Here is a 26,167-nt window from a genome sequence, read left to right as displayed (position 1 = left end):
ACTGTGAGAGGGTGCAGGCTGGGCTAAGGGGCCCCCCTCCAGTGCACGAATTTCATGCACTGGGCCTCTCTTTATAATATAAAGGATCTGGTAACAGAGGGTTGAAGTGTGAGTAGTGGGTGGGCTGCTTTCCACCAGGTCAAATGTAGCACAGCTTCCAAGCAACTTTCCAACTATGTCTCAGTGGCCCTGTTCCCTGGCCTTAGAGGAGAAATTATATGTGTGCTTCTATGTGCATATGTGTACATGTGTGCGTATGAGTGCATGTGTGTGTTTAACATCCAATAAGAACCAGAAGAATATGACTTAGCTATTTTGAAATAATTTAAGCCCCACATTGTTGCTCTGGTTTAGTTTATTGCTGTTTCCCTGCCAAGCAACTCTTCCCAGTTGACTTCCTTAAGCTGCTTGGAGTTAAGAGCTGGGCACTTTGAAGGCCCCTTTCAAGCGAAAAAAGAGAAACTAGAAAGGGAATTGGGCCAGGCGTCCTTGATTGAACGCCACTTCACTTCAGCAAATCCCTAAGCCTTTCTGTCTGTTTTATCAGCTGTAAAATGAGCAGACTAATTCGACCCTATGGCAGAGTGGCAGGTTTAATTAATGATGATGGGGACAGGCTTTGTAATGTAACGTTGTATATACAGGAAAAGAAGCACTGGAGCCATATTATCTCAAGTCTGGAGTGCATCCTGCTTTCCACGGCCACAGTTAAGCCGCTAAGTCCTGATCACAGACTGCTACAGACTTCAGGGGTGCCGAAAAGCAGAGTTGGGTTCACATTACCTGAACAGAAAGCAGGGTTTGGTAATGGGAGTGGAGCACAGAATGAGTAAGCAGTGCACAGTTCAGATTTCTGGCGGCACCAGGATCCACTGGGTCCAGCTGGTGGCAGGTGATGGAATGGTTTCTGCAATCAAAGTACAAAGAACAGGTGTACCCATTTATTCTTGGCATTGTCCTGGTAAGATCCAGAGATCACACTGAAGGGAGATCTCTTTCCGAAGATCTTGCTGAGCTTCTTCCTGTTGTCCCTGCTGTGGTTTGCTGGCTGACAGCTCACCTTAGCAGTGTTTTCTTCTGCAGCAGTGTGGATCAAGCTTGTCTTATCCTTAGGGGGAACATTCCACAGTTCACTTAAAGACATGGCTACATGACCTACCAGAAGTCATACCCAGCCTGGTGAGAACCACACCTGGGAATTGTTGGTTACTTTGGCTAATATGGGATTTCTGTCTCTCTCTCACAATTCATCTAACAACATTCATGTACAGCAAATCATAACTTTTATATACTTAGTAGACATGATCTCTGCTTCCCTTAATCTCCTGGAGCCTTTGTGTTCCTAGGATGGCGTAACATTCATATTATGTTATAACTATAGTAGAGGCCCGATGCACGATATTCATGCATGAGTAGGGTCCCTAGGCCTGGCCGGTGATCAGGGTTGATCAGGGCCTTCCTTCATTTCGTGCTGCCCCCTGATGGTCAGCATACATCATAGCAAGTAATCGAACTCCCAGTCTCCTGGCCGAACTCTGAGGAGACACTTTGCATATTAGCCTTTTATATATATAGATTTGTACAGCTTCTTCCTTAATATTAGATGACTTTGAGCTGCTTGCAAACCCTGAGAAGATCTTAATCATTTTCTCATTGCCCTTGACATCAGTGCCTTCCTTATAGGAGACACACACACACACACACAAAAAACACTTGTTCAAATGCATTTAAAATAAAAAGACCTAATGAGTGAGGAACAATGATAGGAATGGTAATGGGAGTAAAGTGCAGAGTAATCCGTGCATTAGGAAGGCTTAATGCCCATTAGGGAGCTTCATTTTCAAATATTTCACAACATCTTGTTGGAAGATCTAAATATATTGTATTGATTAAGATCAAAGGTTTTCAGCCAGACTTAGACTTATATCTTGGTTCAGCAAATTACCATCTGTGTGACCTTGGGAATGGTTCTGTGCCTTAGTCCCCTCATCTGTAAAATGAGGATAATACTACTCTCCATCTTATAGAGATATTGTACAGAGTAAATGAGATAATCCATGTAAAGTGCTTCACACAGTGCTTGGCACAAAGTAAGCACTCATGATATTATGGTCGTCATAGGCTGTAGGGGAAGGAGTCTGGGTTGCTCTCAGAGGCTAAGAGTAAGCCTTCAGATTTAACAACCTGCCCCCAGAGCTCCCTTCTTGCCACCTATGAATCTGAAGCACGATCCATTAAGGTCAGAACCTCCAGATTTTCTGCTTCTAGCCCCTGATTTCAGATTTTATTCTTTGGATAGTTAAAGAAGTTTGAATAAGACAGTTCTCATTCAGGCATAATATGAAGGCTGTTTAAAAAAAGCACTTTGCAAATTAATTACTTGTGTCTATGCATAAGTAATTTTCTTGCTTGTAAAATATATTGTTAGGCAATGTGGATCCTTGTAAACAGGCTCAGTTCCAATATACTTTGTATGTTTTTAGTTTAAACTGGCTTCTCCCCTCACTGTGTGGTCTCTAGATTTGATTATTCTACATGGGGAAAAAATAAGTTTTTTGTTGCATATATTCATCACCGATTTGCTGACACTCAAGAAGGTGTTTTCAGTTAACAAGCTAGGTCCAGTTAATGTTCAATGTTTCAGGGAGAAGGGTGAAGACTTAGACCGCTGGAGGGAGTAGTCACCTATAGGATTTCCATTCAGTCTATGCCTCCTTTCCTAAGAGCTTTCCCCAGTCCCGCCCACAGGGGCGGGCCCCAGGAGTCACTATCACCCCAAGCGCCCACAGGTTATTAGAGTAGATACTCCTGACCCAAGCTGAGACAACCAGAGTCTTTTCCACGGCATCTGGGATCGGGACACGGGCCTTCTGGTCAGTCACTACTGGCCCTGGAACTAGGACGTATAACAGGGAGCTGGCATGGCCATTCTCACTGTGTGTTCTGGGAGGCAGAACAAACTGGGATGTAGAGAAAGGAGACTGAAATGGTGTCAGGGAGAAGTAGAGATGAGAAACCAGGTCACCCCTGAGAGAAGAAGGGAAGTGGCAAGAGAATAGCCATCTCCATTCCCGTGGCCTCTCAGGGCTTTGTTCTGACCCCCAGGAAGCCCAGCTACCCTTCCTGCCCTGGCCCAGGTCCGGTGCACTCTCCATTTTAGCTCAGGCAAGCTTAAGACGTATCTGTTACATGAAACCCAAGGAGCCTTGGCTAAGAGTGAGCTGGCACTGAGAGAGAGGCTAAGCCAGGGATCCTGGTTACACAGGCAGGGTCTGCCTGATGAGGACCACCTGGGTGGTCCATTCACACTGACCTGCCAGAATCAGACATGCACACAAGTAGTTTCTGCTGATGATGGAAATTGAATGGAACAGATTCAGAGTAATTCCTGAAAGGAAGTTCTCTCGTAATCACGTCCTGATAGACTTTCTTGTATAGTAAGGTAAATAGGTGGCAGTACCGATGGCACACCCAGAATTTTGTCCAACCCTGAATCTTTCTACAGGGGTATGTGTGTCTGTGGCTGTCATTGGTCATGCTGTGGCAGCAAAAACAAAAACACTGGTCAGGCACTGGTCTCTTCTAATGATCTGTCAGTGCCTGTTGCTGGGCCACTTGACACTCGTCCACAGCTTTGGCCCTGCACCAGAGTCAGCGACAAATCCTGTCTCCAGCTGAAGGCTTTGAGAAGCTGTTTCAGAGTTCAGGGGACACAGTTAGGTTACCCTGTGGCTTGTCTTGCTCTGACCAAATACCCTGGGCTTGGGCATCTGGTTCTGGCTTCTGCCTTTATCCTGACACAGTCTCAGCTCTGATTCCCTCTTGCAGGACCTGAGTCCTTGATTGCTCGGGCTTCCGCCCCTGCCTCCATGACCTGGCCAGAACCCTGGTCTCTTCACAATCAGGACTCTAATTTGATTACATCTATTTCCCCCCATAACATACCTGAAATGCAGACCAAGCTGGGATTTTGCTGCCTGCCCCTCGTCCTGTCTGATCCACACTGCCAGTCTGGGTCACTTACTCTATTCTTTCCAATATCTCCCCACCATTCCACCACCTCACTTCACCACTGCCAAAAATCATATTTGCTCCACTTATGGGACATCTACCTTTTACTACCTTCCAGATCTAAATCACCATGTCACCTTTTACTACTCTGAGGAGCCACATGGTCCTGCAGCTCTGTCTGCCTGGCAGACTTCTGCCCACCGACTTTGACTGGGTACCAATTACAAAGCCTACCTCACAGCAAGATGACAGGAAGACAGTGTGGTGTGGTGTGATGAGCATGACATGAGCATGGGCATCCCAAGTAGATCTGGGTTCAAATCCTTGCTCCTTCACTTGCACAAGTTTCTCAATTCCTCTAGAACTCAAAGGATTGTTGAAAGGATTACATAAGATAATGTCTCTGGCAAAATTTATTAGTTTTTGAAAAAAATACAAAATTGAGTATTTAATAAGATACATCTGCCTTTCTTTCCTGCACTTACGTTTTTTAACAGATTTATTGGGATATAATTCACATATCATTCAACCCATTGGTTTAAAGGGTATACTTCAATGGTTTTTAGTATATTCCCTGGACTTAGATTCCAATGGTTTTTAGTATATTCCCTGGACTTAGATTCCTTAAAATGCAATTATAGCATAAGGGATATGAGATTTAGTAACAGTTAAAAAATTAAGGATTTTATCAGCTATATGTTTATGCAAATCAATCATGTGGTGCCATTGCATTGCCCAAAAAGCTAATGTGACATTGGGCTGTATTGACACAGATATGATGAGCAGACTAAGACAAGTAATGGTGCCATGTTATTCTGAGCTAGCAATGTGTTAAGTCATTGGGCCTATTTTAAGAGGGATATGGACAAACTGGAGCATGTCCAGAGAAACATGAAAAGGGTGATGGAAAACTGCAAAGACATAGGAGCCTGTGATATTCATCCCGAAGAAGTAAAGCCATCCTCAATTAACGCTGGGGGTGTCATTTGGAAAATAAGTGAAGGTATTTTCTATGTTCCTTTCCTAGACTGGAACCTCAATAGGTGAATTTAAGTTAAAAAGCAGATTTTTACATGATTTAAGGAACAATTAGAGCTATCTAAAATTGGAATGAATTGTTCCTTCCTAACTGGAAATTCTATATTTAATATAAACCTCTTTATCTGTAAATCAGAGAGCAACATCTTATAGAGCTCTTACTCTGTTATACGTGGTGCTCAGGTGGGCAAAATGATAAAGTAAGTCAAATCTTCCTTATTCAAGGTCATCCAGTTTGGGTTTGTCTAGTAGTCCATTCTTTCTCTTATTTTTCATTCCCATTCTCTGCTTTTTGACATGAGGAAGGAGAAAAGGAAGCCCAAAATTGTCAATATGGATATTTTATCAGTAGTTCTGATGATAATGGCAATATTCCTAAAATAACATTTTGGCATTACCCGAACAGGAGTTTGTGCTCATCTCTTCCCCATTCTGTGTAAACTAACTTCATCTTAGTACTTGACATTGGCCATGGTGGCAACATTTATGGAAATTAGCAAATACTGCAGATCAGTAGCACAACTCTCCCCCCCCCCCGCCCCCCGCTCATTTCCCAGTGCCCCACTGCTTCAGTCTCTGCTACCCAGTGACTACCAAGCTGGCACGAATAATAATGAAGACAGACCTTCTACTATATTTTGGACTAAACGTTTCTATAAAAAATATATTTAGAGCCAATGGTATTTACTTCATGTAAGGGCAATTTGGAATGTAAGTGGTTTAATATAGCTAACTAGTTTTAGATGAGTGGAATATTTAGGAGAAAATATTTGTGGAAGACTAGTCTCGCTCTCCACTGCCTTCTAGGCCACACCTTTTTCCTTCAGGAAAATCCAAATAATCGCGGTCTGCACAGCTGCTTTCCGAGTGACCATGTAACAGGCGAGGAAGACACCTCCAAGACAAAGGCCCTCTGGAAGCAGAAAGGTACAGCTCTCCAAGGCCAGTGCTTGTCCTGCGCACGTGCCTCCTGTGCCACCTGTTGGATTTTGGAAGAGCAATCCCTCAGCGTTTGATCAAAGGTAAGACGCCTGCAAACTTTCTGCAGGTGGAATGTATTCACAATCTTCTCTCAGGCAGGACTGCTCTAAAAACATCGCATTCCACCAATTATTTTTAAGGAAATCACCATCAGCCCAAGATTCCCAGAGCCAAATGATGTTTATATTATCAACAAGCTCTAGCAATTACAATTGAGCATTTATTGAGCACTTACAGCATACTATACACTTTACAAGTATTATCTCACTTTATTTTCATTTAACCTTATGAAACAGGTATAAATATTTTCATTTTACAGATGGAGAAACAGCTTAAAGGGGTTAAGTGGCTGTTAGAGTTAAAAAGTTTCTGTGTTCCTAGGAAACAGGGTTTCTATTACCTCCTGCTTTGTATATAGCAAACATTTCATAAATAGCTGAATAAGTTCTTTAATGTGAATAAATAAAATACCATTCTTAATACTTTGAACCCTTTGGCTCATTAGACTTTTAACCAGCTTTCATCTAATGGTAAAACAGAATGATTTCATTTATTTTGCCTGTACACACGTTCTAAGGGAAGAACTCACTTTAAAATCTGACCAACCCCAAAATGACTTAGGATTGTTTTCCCAGTTTTATTTTTTTAAATATATTTTTATTGATTCTTTACAGAGAGGAAGGGAGAGGGATAGAGAGCTAGAAACATCGATGAGAGAGAAACATCGACCAGCTGCCTCCTGCACACCCCCTACTGGGGATTTGCCTGCAACCAATGTACATGCCCCTGACCAGAATCAAACCCAGGACCCTTGAGTCCGCAGACCGACGCTCTATCCACTGAGCCAAACCGGTTTCAGCTGTTTTCCCAGTTTTAGAAACAAGGTAACTGAGGCTTAGCCAGAATTAAGTGGTCTTTTCATCACACCAGGTTGTGGCAGAGGAAAAAGGTCAAAGGCATGCATCATGAAAAACCTAGTGAAGTTACAACTGAAATAGAGGGTGCAGGTAAACTAGCGGTGCGATAGTCCTTAAAGAATGGCCATCCAGTTAGCTACGTTGAGTATGGCACTCAGTGGACACATCCCTGCACTTACTATGCACGGCCCTAGGCATGTGGGGGGATGAAACCAAATCCTCAACTTAAGAAGCCTGTGGACTTTTAGGGAAGAGAAGACATAGAACCATAAACACAGGAGCTGAAGTTACAGTGCAAAGACATAAAACGAAAACCACACAAGACAGCAATGATTATTAAGCAATGATTAATGTAAGAGCTGCAGGAGTTCAGAAGTAGGAGAGATTAATTACATTTGTATAAATTTTTGCTTACCTCAGCATCTTAATAAAACATCTTCACTATGAGCTGTGGGATGACAATGTAGTTTGAGAGAGTATCTGGCCTCTAAGCAGCAGGCACTCTTCCTTGGAGACTCAGGCAGGGAGTGAGAGGATTTGCAAGAAGCAATAGGTGGAGAGATGAGGAGACCAGAGACCGGATCATCAAGGCAGGCAAGACAATGCTGGGAGATCTCACCTGACTACTGAGGCTGGATATTAATGTTTTTTCTTCCTCTATGCATTTTTCCTATCTCTACCTTGAAGCAGGAACGGCCTGTAGTTCTTCCTGGGATTTGCTTTTGAAAATTTTGAGGCCTCAGGAGAACTTAGAGCAGTAGTTCTCAACTTGGCTCCTCATGATACCACCTGGGGAGTTTTAAAAGCTCTGCTGCCTGGGACCCATCCCCAAATACTCTAATTTACTTGACCTAGGATGTTCCTTTGGGGGTTCTAATGTGCAACCAAGTTGGAGTATCATTGATTTAAAGGATTCCTAGACATAGTAAGAGAATTGAGGTTTGCTGCAATGAACAAAATACCTTGGCGAAGCAGGGGAAAGGGGAGCTTCCTTGCTCCAGTTTAGAAAAATAGCCTTGATTTGTTACCCTGGAGTAGTAGGAATCTGGATTCTGGCTTCCTGACAGCCTCGCAGGTGTTGGTAGGAGGACTCCAGAGAGGTGGCAGTGCGGTGTATCTAGGCCAGTACTTCTCACACTGGGATGCGCACACCAATCACCAGGGCATCTTGTTAAAATGCAGATTCTGACTCAGAAGGTCTGCGTTTCCAAAAAGTTCCTAGGATTTCCCAGTGCTGCTGGTCCACAGAGTGGCAAAGATCTGCATGGCTAGGACCCTAGGCGGTCCCCCTTAATATTCCCATATTCATCTCAAGCCATGACCTGTTAGACCCAAAGGGTTCCGCAGGCAGGGATGACGGACATCCTGGGGTGACCTGGTTTGATGACTGAGGAGCAGATGGAGCGCATCTGCAAAGCCTTCCAGGCCAAAGTAAAAAGGAGCACATCCCAGCAGGGGATGCCCAGGTCCGGGTCCTGGCAGGTTACAGACGGCCCATTCAATCACACAGGACTATGGACAAGGTTGGGGCAGGGTTAGCAGAAACCAACAAAAGGTACCACCTCTCAGGTAGAAGGGGAGGGAGTAGTAACTGGAATCCCATGAGAGCCGTGGGAAAGGGACACCTGAAGCCACTGTTATTCGTAGAGAAACACAGCCACTTGGGAGAAAATGGCCCATCCAGGATAAATCTCGGGGAATAAATGCTCCAAATACAGCTCTTCTCCCACCCTGTGATTTCCTACTGATGCCTCCCTTCGGCCTAACCCAACTAGAAACCAGAGGGCAAGAGAACCCAGCTGCTGTAGCCCATCAGAGTCAGTCTTCTGGGCACAGATTGGGTGGTTTAAACAACAGATATTTATTTCTCACATTTATGGAGGCTGAGAAGTCCAAGATCAAGGGCATCGGCAGATTTGGTGTCTGGAGGGAGCCATCCTCCTTGTTCATAGATGGCAGTCTTCTCACTGTCTTTACAAGGTGGAAGGAAGCACTCTGGGGCCTCATGTATAAGGGCACTAATCCCATTGATGGGCTCCACCCTGGTGACCTGACCACCTCCTAAAGGCCCCACCTCCCAATATCATCATATTGGAGGTTAGGATTCAACATATGAACTTGGGGGTGGGGGGACAGAAACATTCAGTCTATAGCACCATCCCAATAAGGGTTCAGCCTCAGTCAGAAATTAAGTTGGTATGAAAAATAAAGAAAAGGACAGCATAGTCTGCATCTGAGACTCTTACTTCTAATAGATGGGAGCTTACCTGAGAGTGTCAAACATCTTCATGAATGACAGATGGATTTGAACCCCTACAATGCAGCTTTTGGGACAATGGTTGTGACCCTGTTGAACTGGTGTGTAGAGAAGACGTGGACTTTCAGAAGTTGCTGCTGATTTCAGGAATGTGTTGAGAATAAGTCACACGTGCTTTGAAACGTGCCAACAGGTGGACAATAGAAGGAAGAAAAAAAAGAATGCAGCCTTGTTATAGCTTGCTGATGACACAGATTTCTCTGAGCTTCTCAGAAAAAAATACTCAGAAAGACAGGAGTGTGAAAAGTTATTTAGGCCCCCACCTCACACCCCAAGTTTCTTAAAAACAAAACCTCTGCCCATCTTTCTGGGAAAAGAAAGGTACAAGCCTGAGGAACTCTAACCCAGGGAAAAGTGGGAGCTGACCTATTTAGAACCAGTCTTGGCCGGCTTGAAATTTAGCACGAGTTGAGTTCCTGGCTTATCCCAAACAGCTGTGAGTTTTCCCAGTGTCTGAAGTTGGTAAAGGGGGAAAGGAGAGGAGATGACTGCACTTCTGAGGTGGAGCGAACCAGGTGCTGACTGGGAGTTCAGCAGCACCTTCTCAGACCTGGCCAGAGAGAACAGCTGGACCGTTCTCATTCTCGGGCAATAAACAGAACTCCAGCTGGCTTCTCACGGTTCTTTGGGAAGCAGGTGGGAGCTCCTCCTGCAGGATGCCTGAGAGTAGGCCACCAAGGCAGAGGGACTCTGGGTCCCTTCATCTGCCATCAGGGCAAGGGCCTGGGGGACATTTTAGGAGAAACTGAGCTCTGGAGGGGGAGGCAGAGTTATAAATACAGTTCAGGTCTTCTTGAGAGTTTTATTTCTTATGTTATCACAGTTTCTCAGAAGTTGGAGGGTTTCAACACTGTACTGGGCATTGGTTAAGGAACTGAAGCAATAACTAGGCCTGATCATTAGAAGTTGTTCTGAAACCATCAAGTGCCAAAATAAATTCCAGGTTAACTAAAAAGTTAAAGAATAAATATCACCAAAAAAAATTAGAAGAAAATATAGGCGAATATTTAGCCGATTCTAAGGTGGCCAAGGCCTGTCTTAAAAAGGAAAACCCAACAGGTTTAAAATATACAGCATACCTTGGAGATATTTCGGGTTTGGTTCCAGACCACTGTAATAAAGCAAGTATCGCATTAAAGAGAGATGTAATCCTTTTGCTGGTGGAGAGTCTTGCCTTACATTTATAAAACATGTGACACCTGTGATACACAATAAAGCAAGATGCAATAAAATGAGGGGTGTGTGTGTGTGTGTATGCACAAACAATTACAACTTACTGTATGATTTTTAAATCACACAAAAATAAAATTAATAGGATAAAATTAATAGAAAATAAATTGGGAAAATATTTGGTTAATATCCTTAATATAGAAGAACACATAAGGAGGAAATAAACGATCATCCCGACAGAAAACTGCTAATGAGCAATAAGCATATGGGAAGTATTAATTAATACAACAGTGAAATATGGCAAAACACCATATAGTTTTTCTGAATTGACTGAGATAGGGAAAAACATAATATCCAATATTGCCAAGGGTGCAAAAAAGGGGGAATTTTCAATCCATATGGAATGTAAAATGGTTTGACTTTTCTGGAAGGTAATTTGGTAGTTAATATTGTAAACCTTAAAATGTGCATAATTTTTAACTCAGCAATTCCTCTTCTAGAAATTTATTCTAAGAAAATAATCAAGGATGTGCACAAAGACTAATCTACAGGAATGTTTACCACAGTGTTATTTTAATAGTGAAAACTTGGGGGTCCGTTGTATTGACTGTTAAGATTTGACAGAGTGCCCTAACCGGTTTGGCTCAATGGAAAGAGCATTGGCCTGCGGACTGAAAGGTCCCAGGTTTGATTCCAGTCAAGGGCATGTACCTTTGTTGCAGGCACATCCCCAGTAGGAGGTGTGCAGGAGGCCACTGATCGATGTTTCTCTCTCATTGATGTTTCTAACTCTCTATCCCTCTCTGTAAAAAATCAATAAAATATATTTTTAAAAACGATTTGACAGAGTTGGGTGATGGGTACATGGGTCTTCATTATTGTATTAGTTTTCTATTGTTGCTATAACAAATTACCATAAAGTTAGTGGCTTAAAACAATGCAAATTTGTTATCTTACAATTCTGTAGTTCAGTCTGACCCGGGTCTCACTGTTAAAATTGAGGGGCTGGCAGCAATGTGTCCCTCCTGGAGGCTCTTGGAGAGAATCCATTTCCTTGCCTTTTCCAGCTTCTGGAGGCTGCTCACATTCCTTGGCCCATGGTCCCCTTCCTCCATCTCCAAAGCCAGCAACATAGCATCTCTCAGACCCTTCTTCAGCATCACAGCTTTTTTTTTTTTTTTTTTAAATTCTCTTTCTGTCCTTTTCTTCCAGTTTTAAAAGGACCCTTGTGATTACATTGGGCCTACCTGGGTAACTCAGCATAATTTTCCTGGTTTAAAGTCAGCTAGTTTGTAACCTTAATCCAACTTGCCATCCTATATAATAAAAAGCTAATATGCAAATGGTCATCACACCCTCACGCATCACGCCATAATGGCTCAGACACTCAATAATGGGGAGAAAGGAATGGGGGCCAGCCAGGCACAAATGAGCTCGCGAGAGAGGAATGGGGACCAGCCAGGCTGTGGCCCAGGAGAGGGACAAGTCACCTGCCCCTCGGTCCCAGTCCCCTGCGGCTGCGGCTGGCCTGGGCAAAGCCGGCCTGGGTCCTGGGTGCCTGTGGCTGGCCAGAAGGAGGGAAACCTGGGTCCCGGGTGCTGCGACCAGCTGGAGGAGGGAATCCTGGGTCCTGGGTGCAGGGTGAGGCAGAGGCAGTTAGGGGTGATCAGGCCAGCAGGGGAACAGTTAGGGGTAATCAGGCTGGTAGGGGAGCAGTTAGGGGTGATCAGGCAGGCAGGCAGAGGTGGTTAGGGGAGATCAAGTAGGCAGAGGGGTTAGGGACAATCAGGCAGGCAGGCAGGCGAGTGGTTAGGAGCCAGTGGTCCTGGATTGTGAGAGGCAGTCGAACATCCCCCGAGGGGTCCCAGATTGGAGAGGGTGCAGGCCGGGCTGAGGGACACCACCCGCCCCCCCACCCCTGTGTACGAATTTCGTGCACTGGGCTTCTAGTGTAACTATAAGTCTTGGGGATTAGGACATTGAAGACTTTGGGGGCCACTATTCTGCCTACTCAATTGTATTATTCTATACTAGAGGCCTGGTGCATGAATTTGTGCATGGGTGGGGTCCGGTCAGCCTGCCCCGATCGGGGCTGATTGGACCAATCGGGCTGGGCCAGCCAAGGGGATAGACCCGGCTTGGGGGCTGCGGGCAGTTGGTGGGCCAGCCCCTCCCCCAATTGGGGTTGGGGGCTGATCGGGGATAGGGCCTGCCAGGGAGAGGGGCTGCAGGTGGTTGGTTGGCCGGCCCTGCCCCCTGGTCAAACTCCGGATTGAACTCCTGGTCGAACTCCTGGTCAAGGGGACAATTTGCATATTAGCCTTTTATTATATGGGATACTTATCCATCTGAAAATATTTATTAATATTTAAAATATTAAATATTTAAAAACCCAAACCTAATTCCAATTTAGCATATGGATGAAAGGAGGATATATATTCATATGATGAATACTATGTGCCTATTAAAAGTCATAATTTGGAAAATGTGTAGTAACATGGAACAATGTTCATTATACAGTAAGTGTGGGGGGATGAAGTCTAAAAAGGAATATGCACAAGATATCAATTATGTTAAACAAAACCCAAAACAAACCTATTTGTAAGTGAATAAAGAAATGTTTGAAAGGACATAGGTCAAAATGTTTAAGATAAACATCTACACAGTAATTTTAATTTTCTGTTTTTCTGCATTTTCCAAAATGTGTATTATACATATTTTATTTTTGCAAATAGAGAAATAGGTGATTAAGAACGCCTATCTAGGACCATTTTCTGGTCAAGTGTCTCCCTGATTTCTTAGCTTTTGATCACATTCCCTCACATTCAATCCTTCAAACTTGTCCTCCTCATCAAAAATCCTATATAATAAAAGCCTAATATGCTAAGTGGCCTAATATGCTAAGTGTCCAGTCGTCCGTTCAACCAAAGCATAATATGCTAATGATATGCTAAGGTCACTCAACCTCTCGCTATGACTGTGCACTGACCACCAGGAGACAGATGCTCTGACTGGTAGGTTAGCTTGCTGCTGGGGTCTGGTGAATGGGACCTGAGCAAGACTGGCCAGACTCGCCCTGGAGCCCTCCCCCATCCCTCCCTGGCCCTGATCATGCACCAGCAGGGTCCCTCCGCCTGGCCTGTACCCTCTTGCAATCTGGGACTCCTCAGGGGATGTTGGAGAGCTGGTTTCCGCTGATCTCACAGGCCAGGCCAAGGGACCCAACTGGTGCATGAATTCGTGCACCAGGCCTCTAGTATTTTATATCTGACCCCAGCCTGGTGTTTTTTTCAGGCTGGAATTGTCTGCTCTGGAAAGTGCATGCTCCTCAGGGGACAGGAAGGAGCCTCTAGTGAACAAAGCCCGGCAGCGAATTGGCAGCGAATCGCGCTTAAAAACTTTTCCAGGGCAAAGCAAACCCAAAGCACAGCTCCATCCCTCAGAGAACTTAGTACCGGGTGCCTTGGAAGCCGGATGCACGAGTATAGGAGCCTCTTTCATAATCTCGCTGGCACAGGTTAACAGTTTTAATTAATAATATTGCTTTCAGTACACAAAAGAACAGAGGACGGTGGCCCAGCGACCAGCGGCCCAGCCTGCCCGCCCCGGTGGGCCCGTAGGGTTCCGCGCCACCGCCCCCGGCGGCCCAGCCCTGGGCCCGTTCTGTTTCCGGAGCCTGGGGCTGCGGACTGGCCCGGGGCTCAGCTCGGAGCCCGCTAGCCCGGGACCGCCGGCCGGGCCGGAGCCGCACCCACCACCGAGAGGAGCGCCTAGAGCGGACGGCCCGCGCCGCCCCGCCCCCTCCCGGCCTCCTCTCCCCCGGAAGTGGGTGCTGCCACCCGATCGCGTGCTGCTCCCCTGGGTGTCGCCTCGGAGATCGGGACGGGCTGCGCCTGCGAGAGGATCACCATGCCTGTGAGCTGTTTACTTTCGGGCCGGGGCGGCTCCGGGTGCCGAGGGCCCGGGGCGGGTGGGCCCGACGCCCCGCAGGCCTGGGGCGCCCTGCGGCTCGCGGCCAGGCGGCCGGGATCGCGCGTGGCGGACTTGCTGGGACTGGACGGGGCGGCGCGCCTGTCCGGCCCTGCGGGGCGGCGAGTGGGGGGGGTCGGCCGCCGGGCGCCGCGCGCTGGAGTCGGCGGCGGGGAGGGGACCGCTCCCGGAACCTAACCCCCAGGTGTGGGGTGGGCGCCCGCCAGGCTGTGTCTTTGGAGCCTTGGGGGCCGTCTTTGAGTTCCGTGGTTTTCGCCCCCGCTGCCTTGTCTCGGAAGCGATTTTCTGCCCGTTTCCTTTTTAAAACCGAACTTCGTTGTTGCCTTTCCCATGCGCTCCACCAAGGGCGGCCACGCCTCGGCCGCGCGGGGCCCCTGTCGGGTCCGATGTCGAACCCCGGTTTCCACAGACCCTCCGCGGTTTGGACCCGCGGCGGGCCCTGGGTCGCCGTCACGTCCTCACCGAGCACCGCAGTGGTGTTTTTATTGGAGACTGGTACTCGGTTGAGCCCAGATGAACCGGGTGAACCTTGCCATATGTCTCCCGGCGGTCAGAGAGCCGCGGTACCGGGACAGGGAGGACGCAAACGTTACAAAAAGTACTGATGAGAGTTGACAGCCTTTAAAAAAATAACACCCGAGGTGTGGCCTCTGCCGAGTATGACTGTGATTTTTGCATGTATATTTCACGTATGGTCACATCTGCCAGCGTCGTGGTTTCATTCTAGTAACAATATGCTTTCTTATTCAGTTGGCTAGAGATTTACTACATCCGTCCTTGGAAGAGGAAAAGAAAAAACATAAAAAGAAACGGCTAGTTCAAAGCCCAAATTCTTATTTTATGGATGTAAAATGCCCAGGTAAAGTTTCAAATTTAATTCTTTCCCAATGAAAATGTCTATGGGAATTGCTAGTGTGGAGTGTATATTTGATACTTTTAGGACCCTCTGTTGAGTAGAAGTGGGGTTACAGAATTGGATATTTCATAATAAACGTATTCAGACCACTGTAGAAACATTTTTTTTTGGGGGGGGGGAGGTCTAAGGGGTGAGGGGTGAAGATGGGACTCCAAAGGGAATATGACATTTGATTTACTAAGTCTTCAAGCTGATGAGATGATGAGCTTTCTTTTTCATGATGCAATGAAGAGTGTGTTGATTCTTTAGTGTAAAGCTGTGCTGCCCAGCAGGGTGGTATGGTCATTAGCTATAGATGTGGCTACTGAACACCTGAAATGTGGCTAGTCAAAAGGAAAATATTCTGTAAGTGCAAAATACACAGCAGATTTTGAAGGTGTAGTTTCCCTCCCCCCACGTATTGGTTACATGTTGAAATGATAATATTTAACAAGTTTGTGGCCACTAGGAAAGTTTGTTATGTATGTGGCTTGCTATTGCACAGCACTAAAATGATTAATCTTTCACAAGGTCTTTACTAGAAATATGTTGAACAAGTGCTGTGTATTCTTCTGCTTTTCATTTTTAACAGTGCCCTTTTTCTAGGTTGCTACAAGATCACCACGGTTTTCAGCCATGCTCAGACAGTGGTTCTTTGCGTAGGCTGTTCAACAGTGTTGTGCCAGCCGACAGGAGGAAAGGCTAGACTCACGGAAGGTATATCACTTGGCATTTTCTAACCCGTGATGAGGTTTCATGATTGTAAATGTCTCTATCTTTACTAAAAGCCAATTTAAAAGAAACCTTAAATTTGTGATTACCAAAATAATTTTGTCTTTTCATTGTGTACTCTTTTAGTAAAGAGTGTCCTGTTCAATTTGACCTTGCAAAGAACTCCTTTGAATATTATTTTTTTTTTTTTTAGGATAGAACACCTTATTTTGCTGTATTTAATCACTTAGTTTGCCTAACTTGGGATATTAAACAAAAGAATAAGTATATACAATAGGACATGGTTTTTTTAAAAAACAGGATTTAAAAAATTTCTCTTGTAGCCCTAGCCTATTTGGCTCAGTGGCTAGAGTGTGGGCCCGTGGACTGATTTCTCTTGTAAATATTTTGTTTCATATGTATATGGTACATAAGACTTAAGACAGTTTTTATCATTGCTAGCTAAGTAACAGATAATATATAAATGTAAATGCTATCTCTTGAGTACTTAATGGTTAATATAAAAAAAATTGAATTTTAATCCTTTTACATTTTCATGCAGTAAGAAAAAAATAATTACGTATATAGTTTTCCGTAGTACAACTTGTAGACTTAGCATTCTTTATGATACTTGAAATTTGCTTGTGATATTTTGGGGAGCTGTGAATTCTATGTTGTTCTCACTGGAAGAGTTATAAGTGGATTGGCAACAAATTCAAGATCTATTTGATATGATCTGGTAAGATATATAAGGATGAAGTCAACATACTTGCAAGATTTCCAAAACCTTTATATCATGCCAATATTAAAGTTTTAACTAACAAATTCAGGCTCCTGGTCTTAAATAGACTCCATTATAGCATTTGAGAAACAGGAGTGACAGTTATAGTCACATTAGAGTAAATTCAAATATAAATGATTTATTATAGCAAATTTCTGGTACGAAAGGATAAATAACCTAAATATGAATATTAATGTAATCCTAAAATATAAGTTTTTACTTGTGTTTTTTGCCATTGAAACTATACCAAAGATAGAATAGACTTGTGTTTAATATGCTTTTGTAATTCCATTGCAGGGTGTTCATTTAGAAGAAAGCAACACTAATGATCCACACAGCTTCCTGAATTTGGGTTATATCACAAAAAGCCTTATCAGTTTAATAATTCTAGTTAATCTACCAGGATAATGTAATTACATTTAATTTTGTAAGTATACAACAGTGATCTCCTATTTTGGTGTCAATTTTTCAATAAAGTTTTGATTATGGGAAAATTACCCCTTTTTCCTTTTTTTTTCAAAGTATGTGTGCATGCTATACATTAATATATACTTTGTCAATTTGGTTTAAATGAATGGAGCTAAATAACTACAAATGGAAAGAAGTCCATTATTTGTTAATTCTAAATATAGTTTTGCTATTATAATCATGGAAACGCATTTTAGAAGTACATGTTTAATGTAACAATCACAGTGTAATGCCTTGGATTTATATGGTTCTAATATACAGATTAATTAGGACTGTGTTGGGGGTCTGAGTTATAAGAAGCTCCTTTTGGGATAGAAAATTTGAGAGGAGGAATCAGAAGTATCATGATTTACCCTAGGATGTAGTGACGGGATGGTAGATGGTATTCAATTCTCTGGTCTAGACAGATAAGCACTCTTGACTGCATGTGTGTTGAGTGGCTCTGGTGTCTCTGTCATTTTTATAGTTTATGAAATGGTCTGTGGAGCTAGGAATTGGGAGTGTATCTTTCCTTCTCTAGCCACAGTACAACTTCTCATTGGACTGGGAAGATAACTTCTATTTTGTTAACTTTAAGGCAGGCACTTAGATAGGTATTTCCTATCAAAACCTTAAAAATATCTGAAATCCGAAAATTACTTCTGCAGTAATGTTTACATAACATCAAATACAGATGAAGGAAGAAATTTTTAAAAATTAAAAATTTCTTTAACCCCCTCTCAATAAAAGAGGCATATACTAGTATATACCCCCATTTGGAGAGATGGATCCTTTAACATACTGATTCATATGTCATACTGAAAAACTATGGAAAGTTTGGGGTGCATTTAAAAAATGGAAAAGTAGATAACACAGAGGTTCCCATACTTTCTTGGCTTATGGCATCTTTAGAGTCTCAGTAATTTTTTCATGGAGTTCTATGGACAAAAGGATACCTAACAGTTACATTTATTAAGTAGTTAGGTTCTAACAACTTTAGTAGCCATTTGAAAAAAAAGATACATGTAGGAGAAGCCAAGATGGCGGCGGAGGTGAACGGCTGATCTGTTGCCTCGCATGGCAGTTTCGGAAAAACAACTAAAAGATGGACTGGTGAGCGCGGCGACTCCTGCTCGCGTCTCCCCAGGCCGGGCGGCTGCTCCTCTCAGCCAGCACCGCAACCGGGGCCATGAGCTCGTGGGCGCCGCGGCAGCTGCTGTGGCGGCGGCCGCGGACTCGGCGCAGCGGCTCTCGGTGAAGGAAGAGACCATCTTTCTGCAAGACGGGCCCACCCGCGTCACCGACCTGGCCCAGCTCCCCACTGAGATCCTCGGGGCCCCGGAGACCGCCAACACCGACTTAGAGGATTCTTAGGACTTCCTGTCTTACACTCAAGTCCTCTAGCCATTTTGAGGGAGGAGAACCAAGAAGGCAGCAAAGTCAAACAAAGGAACTTCGCGCACAGCAATTTCAAAGTTAAACAAAGGAACTTCGCCGCGCACAGAGCGTCTGCCACCCAGAACCACAGGAGAGCTGGCTGAATGGTGGATTTACAGCTAAGAGAGAAGAGGAAAGAGCGAACTCTGGAGGAGCTGAGGTGCGGAGGCGCGTGGGTCGGGGGAAGGGACTTGTGGCTTTTGTTCCAACCCTAGGGGAGATTAGCTCCCCAGACGCCTGCGGGGAGAGGCTGGACTCTCGGCCTTTGGATCGGAGAGTGGGAGTGACTTCCTTGTGGAGGTGCGCCCAGCAATCAGTGTTTGCTGCATTGGAGTGCGGAACAAGGGGGCTTAGAAACGTGAAAAGCAGAAAAAGCAGACTTACAGCCAGTGCAGTTCGCCACGCCATGGCCTGGTGGCGCCCTGAGGCCCCGCCCCGCCCTGAGACTCGCCCCGCCCTGGGACCCGCCCCGCTCGTTTTGCAGGTCCGCCCCGCACGTCTTGCAGGCACACCAGGGCTCCAAGCAACGGCTTTTGCATGTGGGTGGCCTGCCCTATGGCAGCTTGACCAGATAAACTGCGGTTCTAGTCGGACTGCTCTAGGGATGCTCAGACAGGAGGAGGAAACTGCAGTTTTTGCCGTAAGTCCTGCTGAGTGGTCTCAGGTAGTAGCTGACCTACACACCATTGGAGACCCAGAAACGAGGGCATCTAGTGGTCGGTGTGAGATGACACCAGATTTCAACCACTCGCATAAAGGACACATTCCAGAGGCAGACTCAGTGAGCGCCAAAGCCTTGCTGCACCAAGACCCGGCCCATAAATCTGTCTCCTACACAGCAACTCTTCCTTTATAGACACAGAGGGTCCGCACGGCCAATTGGCCTGGAGGACAATTCCTCCCAGCGACACCAACAACAATCAAGACTTAACTATACAAAGGAAGACCAAGATGGAGGCATAGGGCGGAAGCCTGATTGTTGCCTACCACAACAATTTTGAGTCTACGACGGGAGAGCAGAGCAGACACCATCCAGAACCACCGGAGGGCTGACTGAGCAGATGCTCTACAACTAGAATAAAAGAGAGGGGTACTCGGGATGATGCTGATGCCGGTGACCCAAAGATCACATTTTAAGAACTACGGCTCAGGCGACACAGTGGCGGCCTGGAACGTGCTCGGCGCAGTTCCCCCGGCGGTCTCCGGCTGAGGGGAAGGCCCCACTCGCTGCTGAGCACGGACAGACGAGCCACTGGGAGACATGGGTTGGGAGACTCCGCGCTTGCTGACCTCCGAGTCCTTCAAGAATCTCAACGCCCCGGAAGCGGCCAGGTGCGCACGCTCGGTGACTGGCCACCACTGCAGACCCAAGGGCCGACGCAGCCACCCCGGACCAGCCCGCTGCCGCGCACCGGGCACACCGGAGCTTCGCCGAGCCCGCCGCCCAACGAGTTCTGCGGCGGCTGCCCTGGAGCTCTGAGAAAATGGCCGAAGGAATTACTGAGAGGGAATTGACCAACAGGAAATGGGATCAAGAAGACGAAACCCCGCTGGGTCCCGGATCCGGGTGAAGCTGCGCGCCCCTGGGTCCAGATGAGGCTGGGAACTGGGTCAGGGTGAGTCTGGGTCCCAGGTCCGGGTGAGGCCGTGGGCCCCTGGATCCGGGTGAGCCTGGGTCCCGGGTCCGGGTGAGGCCGTGGGCCCCTGGATCCGGGTGAGCCTGGGTCCCGGGTCCGGGTGAGGCCGTGGGCCCCTGGATCCGGGTGAGCCTGGGTCCCGGGTCCGGGTGAGGCCGTGGGCCCCTGGATCCGGGTGAGCCTGGGTCCCGGGTCCGGGTGAGGCCGTGGGCCCCTGGATCCGGGTGAGCCTGGGTCCCGGGTCCGGGTGAGGCCGTGGGCCCCTGGATCCGGGTGAGCCTGGGTCCCGGGTCCGGGTGAGGCCGTGGGCCCCTGGATCCGGGTGAGCCTGGGTCCCGGGTCCGGGTGAGGCCGTGGGCCCCTGGATCCGGGTGAGCCTGGGTCCCGGGTCCGGGTGAGGCCGTGGGCCCCTGGATCCGGGTGAGCCTGGGTCCCGGGTCCGGGTGAGGCCGTGGGCCCCTGGATCCGGGTGAGCCTGGGTCCCGGGTCCGGGTGAGGCCGTGGGCCCCTGGATCCGGGTGAGCCTGGGTCCCGGGTCCGGGTGAGGCCGTGGGCCCCTGGATCCGGGTGAGCCTGGGTCCCGGGTCCGGGTGAGGCCGTGGGCCCCTGGATCCGGGTGAAGCCGTGCCCCTGGGTCCGGCCGAGACCAAACCAGAGGGAGTCGGACCTGCATTACCACCATTTGTCCACCATCCAGAGCTGAGGGGTCAGTGCCGACATGTACTCATAAGGAACTGGTGGACATTGATATTGGGTCTCAAAAGAACTGTTGGTCCAGAAAGAAACTCACTACAGACTGATTCATTTGCCTGTCAGCATAACTATTATTGCTCGTCGCACATTCAATTCTTATAAGTATATCTCTAGTGACACATGATTTCGCTCATCTAGGGGAAATGATGAACAACATGGACTGATGAACAAGAACAGAACCAGAAACAAGGAGGCATCGATCGGACTATCGGGCCTCAGAGGGAGGATAGGGGAGGGTGGGGGGAGAAGGGAGAGATCAACCAAAGGACTTGTGTGCATGCATAAGAGCCTAACCAATGGTTAAGTTCAACAGGGGGTTGGGGCATCCATGGGGAGGGGTGTGGGATGGGAATGGGGGCATGAGGACAAATATGTGACACCTTAATCAATAAAGAAATTTAAAAAAAAAAGATACATGTAAATTAAAAGTGACCATTTTTATGTAATTCTTAATCACAAGTATTAATGGAATGGGTATGCATTTTGGGCACTGTACAATTTCTCAAAATTGGGATCAGATTGGACACGGCCATCCTCATTTCTTCCACACTGACTTTTGCATAATACTTTTTATCACAGCCATGGCCCCAAACCAACTTCGCAGAAATATGACATCATCAAAGGGAATGTGCCAACTAATGTAACTACCTGGAACTAGAATTTTGCATGATATTCAAAAGATATCAAGTACCAGTGTTTTTTCCTGTGGTGCTCAAGGCACCTCAGCTTGCACAATTTGGGAACCTTGGGCTAGAAGGAGCAGTGGGGGTGACAGGCTATTGATAAGAAAAGGAGCAAAACCTATGATAACTAATCTGGAGGGCAAATCCCTGAAAATTTCCTTGGAAATAGTATTGAAAGAAAGTATTGTACTTTATGTATTCATTGGTTGATTCTTGTCTATGCCCTGACTGGGGATCAAAGCTAAAACATTGGTGTATCAGGACGGAAAGTATTGTACTTTAAAGAAAATATCTAAGGACTAAGTTATAGAAATACTTGGTATTGGGAACTGAATGGCATATTAATTTTTACTTCATTATTAATCTAAACAGTATTACTAAGCTTGGAAATACTCAATGGAACACTAGGGCTTTTCCAAACTTCATGATTTTTCCCTATACATTATTATTTTACTGAACTAGAGGCCCGGTGCACGAAATTCGTGCCCAGCCTGCACCCTCTCCAATTTGGGACCCCTCGAGAGATGTCTGGCTGCCCATTTAGGCCCAATCCTACTGGGATCGGGCCTAAACAGGCAGTTGGACATCCCTCTCACAATCCAGGACTGCTGGCTCCCAACTGCTCGCCTGCCTGCCTTCCTGATTGTCCCTAACCACTTCTGCCTGCCAGCCTGATCATCCCCTAACCACTCCCCTGCCAGCCTGATTGATGCCTAACTGCTCCTTTGCCAGCCTGTTTACCCCTAACTACCCTCCCCTTCAGTCTTGGTCACCCCTAATTGCCCTCCCCTGCAGGCTTGATCGCCCCCAACTGCCCTCCCTTGCAGACCTGGTCCCTCCCAAATGCCCTCCCCTGCTGGCCATCTTGTGGCGGCCATCTTGTGTCCACATGGGGGCAGTCATCTTTGACCACATGGGGCAGCCATCTTGTGTGTTGGAGTGACGGTCAATTTGCATATTCTTGGATTAGATAGGATAGAAGCCTGGTGTACAGGTGGGGGCCGGCTGGTTTGTCCTGAAGGGTGTCCCGGATCAGGGTGGGGGTTCTCTTGGGGCGTGGGGCGGCCTGGGCGAGGGGCCTGTGGTGGTTTGCAGGCCAGCCATGCCCCCCCCCCCGCCCCCGGCGACCCAAGCGGAGGCCCTGGGATCTGGGATTTATTTATCTTCTACAATTGAAACTTTGTAGCCTTCAGCGGAGGCCAAGGCAGGCCAGGGCTGCGGAAACTTGGCTTCCTCCATTGCCTGGAGCAACTCAAGCCGCCTGGTCTCTCCAGCTCCGTGGCTGCCGCCATTTTTGTTGGGATTTATTTATCTTCTATAATTGAAATGTAGCCTTAAGTGGAGGCCAAGGCAGGCCAGGGCAGGCGGAAAGCTTGGCTTCCTCTATTGCCAGGGAAACGCAAGCCTCCTGCTCGCTCCGTGGCCACAGCCATCTTGGTTGGGTTAATTTGCATACTCGATCCTGATTGGCTGGTGGGTGTGGCTGGAGGTGCGGTAAATTTGCATATTACTCTTTTATTAGATACAATGTTTTTCTTTAATACTACTACTTACATTGACTGTACTTTTTTACATAAATGTGTTTTTAAAGGAAATCTTACCTCCCATAAATTAAAAACAAAACAGTTACATAAAGATTAGTAAAAATTAAATTAAATTCTTGGCTTCTGACCTCATCAGATGACAAATGGTTTCTTATCTGGTTGCCCCTGTGAGTTATCTGATAAAGTTCTAATTTTCAAAAAAGTATGATAAGATACCACAAAATTCAACCTTTTACAATGTAAGATTCTACTCCAGATTTGAAAAGTGAGGTTGTGGAAATATGTCTATAATTTTCCATGGAAACAAACTTAAATCTTTGTCTGGAAGGGTTACAGTTCATGATTGCATTTTACAAAGAAAGCACATTACTTTGATAGAATAATGGCCTCATCTTGTAAACTTTTAGGATTTTATAGCTATACTAGAAGCCCGGTGCACGAAATTCGTGCACGGCGGGGGGTTGTCCCTCAGCCCAGCCTGTACCCTCTCCAATCTGGGATTCCTGGAGGGCAGTCGGACATCCCTCTCACAATCCAGGACTGCTGGCTCCCAACTGCTTGCCTGCCTGCCTTCTTGATTGCCCCTAACCACTCCACTGCCAGCCTGGTTGATGCTTAACTGCTCCCCTGCCAGCCTGTTTGCCCCCAACTTCCCTCCTCTGCCAGCCTGGTCACCCCTAACTGCCCTCTCCTGCAGGATTGATCACCTCCAACTGCCCTCCCTTGCAAACCTGGTCCCTCTCAACTGCCCTCCCTTGCAGGCCTGGTCCCTCACAACTGCCCTCCCTTGCAGGCCAGGTGCCTCCCAACTGCCCTCTCCTGCTGGCCATCTTGTAGTGGCCATCTTGTGTCCATATGGGGGCAGGATCTTTGACCACATGGGGGCAGCTATATTGTGTGTTGCAGTGATGATCAATCTGTATATTACTTTTTTATTAAATAGGATAGAGGCCTGGTGCATGGGTGGGGGCCAGCTGGTTTGCCCTGAAGGGTGTCACAGATAAGGGTGGGGGTTCCCTTGGGGTGTGGGGCAGCCTGAGCGAGGGGCCTGTGGTGGTTTGCAGGCCGGCCACGCCCCCTGGCAACCCAAGGGGAGGCCCTGGTATCTGGAATTTATTTTCCTTCTACAATTGAAACTTTGTAGACTGGGGCGGCAGCCATTTCTGTGGCAGTTAATTCACCTTCTACAATTGAAACTTTGTAGCCTTAAGCAGGTGAGCCCGGCCAGGGTGTGCGGAAAGCTTTGCTTCCCCTGTTGCCGCCGGCAACCCTGGCCTGCTCTCTCAAGCTCCATTCTGCCGCCATTTGTTTGAAATTGTTTACCTTCTATAATTGAAACTTTGTAGCTTGAGTGGAGGCTTAGGCCTGCAATGGCTATGGAAAGCTTGGCTTCCTCTGTTACCTGGGAAATCTTTCTCTCTGTGGCTGTAGCCATCTTGGATTGGGGTTAATTTGCATGCTCGCCCTGATTGGCTGGTGGGCGTGGCTTGGCTGGTGGGCGTGGCTTATGTAGCGGAGTGATGGTTAATTTGCATATTACCATTTTATTAGAGAGGATTTTTACAACTATAGGCATAAAGAATTATATCAATTTAAGATATTTGCTATTGATCCAGGTTCAAGTAGCCTTTGAATCTTGTTTATAAGGGGATACCAGAAGTAATTTTCTTAGTTTTAACTCTTCTACCGATTGGCTTAGTCCTGCACTGCCCTCCTCCCCTCTGGTAGAACCAGGTCTACTGTTATTTTCTTGCCTAACAAATCCTCACCTTAGGAAAATAGGGAGGTAGTTCTGTCAGATTTAGTTAAAAGCCTATATTTAAAATTTTCCATAGGGAAGCAGTTTTAGTTTTGATTATTCTACAGGAACAGAAATGGGAGCTGCCACTGCCTTCTGGACCAAGAGCTCAGCAGACATCAGCTTTAGTCCTGCTCAGTGTTTTGTGTTTGTATTCTTAAGTTCATGAATGTCTTTTTCATTTTCTTATTTCACATTTTAATCCTCACCTATTTATTGAAATATCAACCCGTTGCCTCCCATACGTGCCCTCCCTGGGGATCAAACCCGCAACCTAGGTATGTGCCCTGACTGGAATTGAACCCATGACTTTTTGGTATATGGGACAACGCTCCAACCAATTGAGCCACCTGGCCAGGGCACTTATTTCCCATTTTATATATCATGCTATGTATTTAAAAGAGTAGATGCATAAAAGCATGACTACTATGTTATCCTTCATACTAATTTGTATATTAATGTAAAAGGTGTCATTTTTTTTATTTGCAGCCAGATTTACTAATTAAAATCCCAATATATATATTTATTTTATTTGCCTTTTATTGGATCTGTAAATTTGTTGAGACTTTTTTCCTATCTTATGGGAAGGCAAGATAATGGTTAAATAATTTTTAGAGTCAGGTATACCTGGGTTTGAAACAAGTTCAAATGGTCAATGGTTGTATGAACTTGGGCAAAAGGAGGTTATTAATTTCTACTTAATAGGGTTGTTTTGAAGATAAAATGAGACAACATATACAGAATGCTTAGCACAGTGCCTGACACAGAGTGCTGTTAATAGAATTTAGCCTGGTCAGAGTGGCTTAGTTAGCTGAGTGTTGCCTCATGCACCCAAAGGTTGCAGGTTTGATTCCTGGTCAGGGCACACACCTAGGTTGCTGGTTCAATCCCTGGAGGCAACTGATTGGTGTTTCTCATGTGGATGCTTCTCTAATCTCTATGCATGTTCTTGGGTGAGGATTAATTTTTTTAAGTGTTTATTTAAATAAAAAGATCTTATCTATTCAAGTACTCTCAAGTTCTACTTTTTCACCCAAATTATTTACACACCTGTTAT

At 46.2% G+C, this 26,167-nt stretch overlaps 1 protein-coding gene across 1 annotated transcript; it reads left to right on the top strand.

Moving 5' to 3' along the window:
• Positions 1 to 14,203: 14,203 nt before the first annotated feature.
• On the top strand, positions 14,204 to 17,308 carry LOC307097937 (small ribosomal subunit protein eS27-like). Its single transcript, XM_079768250.1, has 4 exons — positions 14,204 to 14,349; positions 15,175 to 15,283; positions 15,926 to 16,036; positions 17,109 to 17,308. The coding sequence occupies exons 1-4, from the start codon at positions 14,344 to 14,346 to the stop codon at positions 17,135 to 17,137; spliced, it is 255 nt and encodes an 84-aa protein (XP_079624376.1). The 5' UTR covers positions 14,204 to 14,343; the 3' UTR covers positions 17,138 to 17,308.
• The last annotated feature ends 8,859 nt before the right edge of the window (positions 17,309 to 26,167 follow it).

Source organism: Cnephaeus nilssonii (assembly GCF_951640355.1).
Source record: "Cnephaeus nilssonii genome assembly, chromosome: 4".
NCBI lineage: Eukaryota > Metazoa > Chordata > Mammalia > Chiroptera > Vespertilionidae > Cnephaeus > Cnephaeus nilssonii.
Note: the sequence above shows the minus strand (reverse complement) of the source record. Positions and strands in the feature narration are given on the sequence as shown.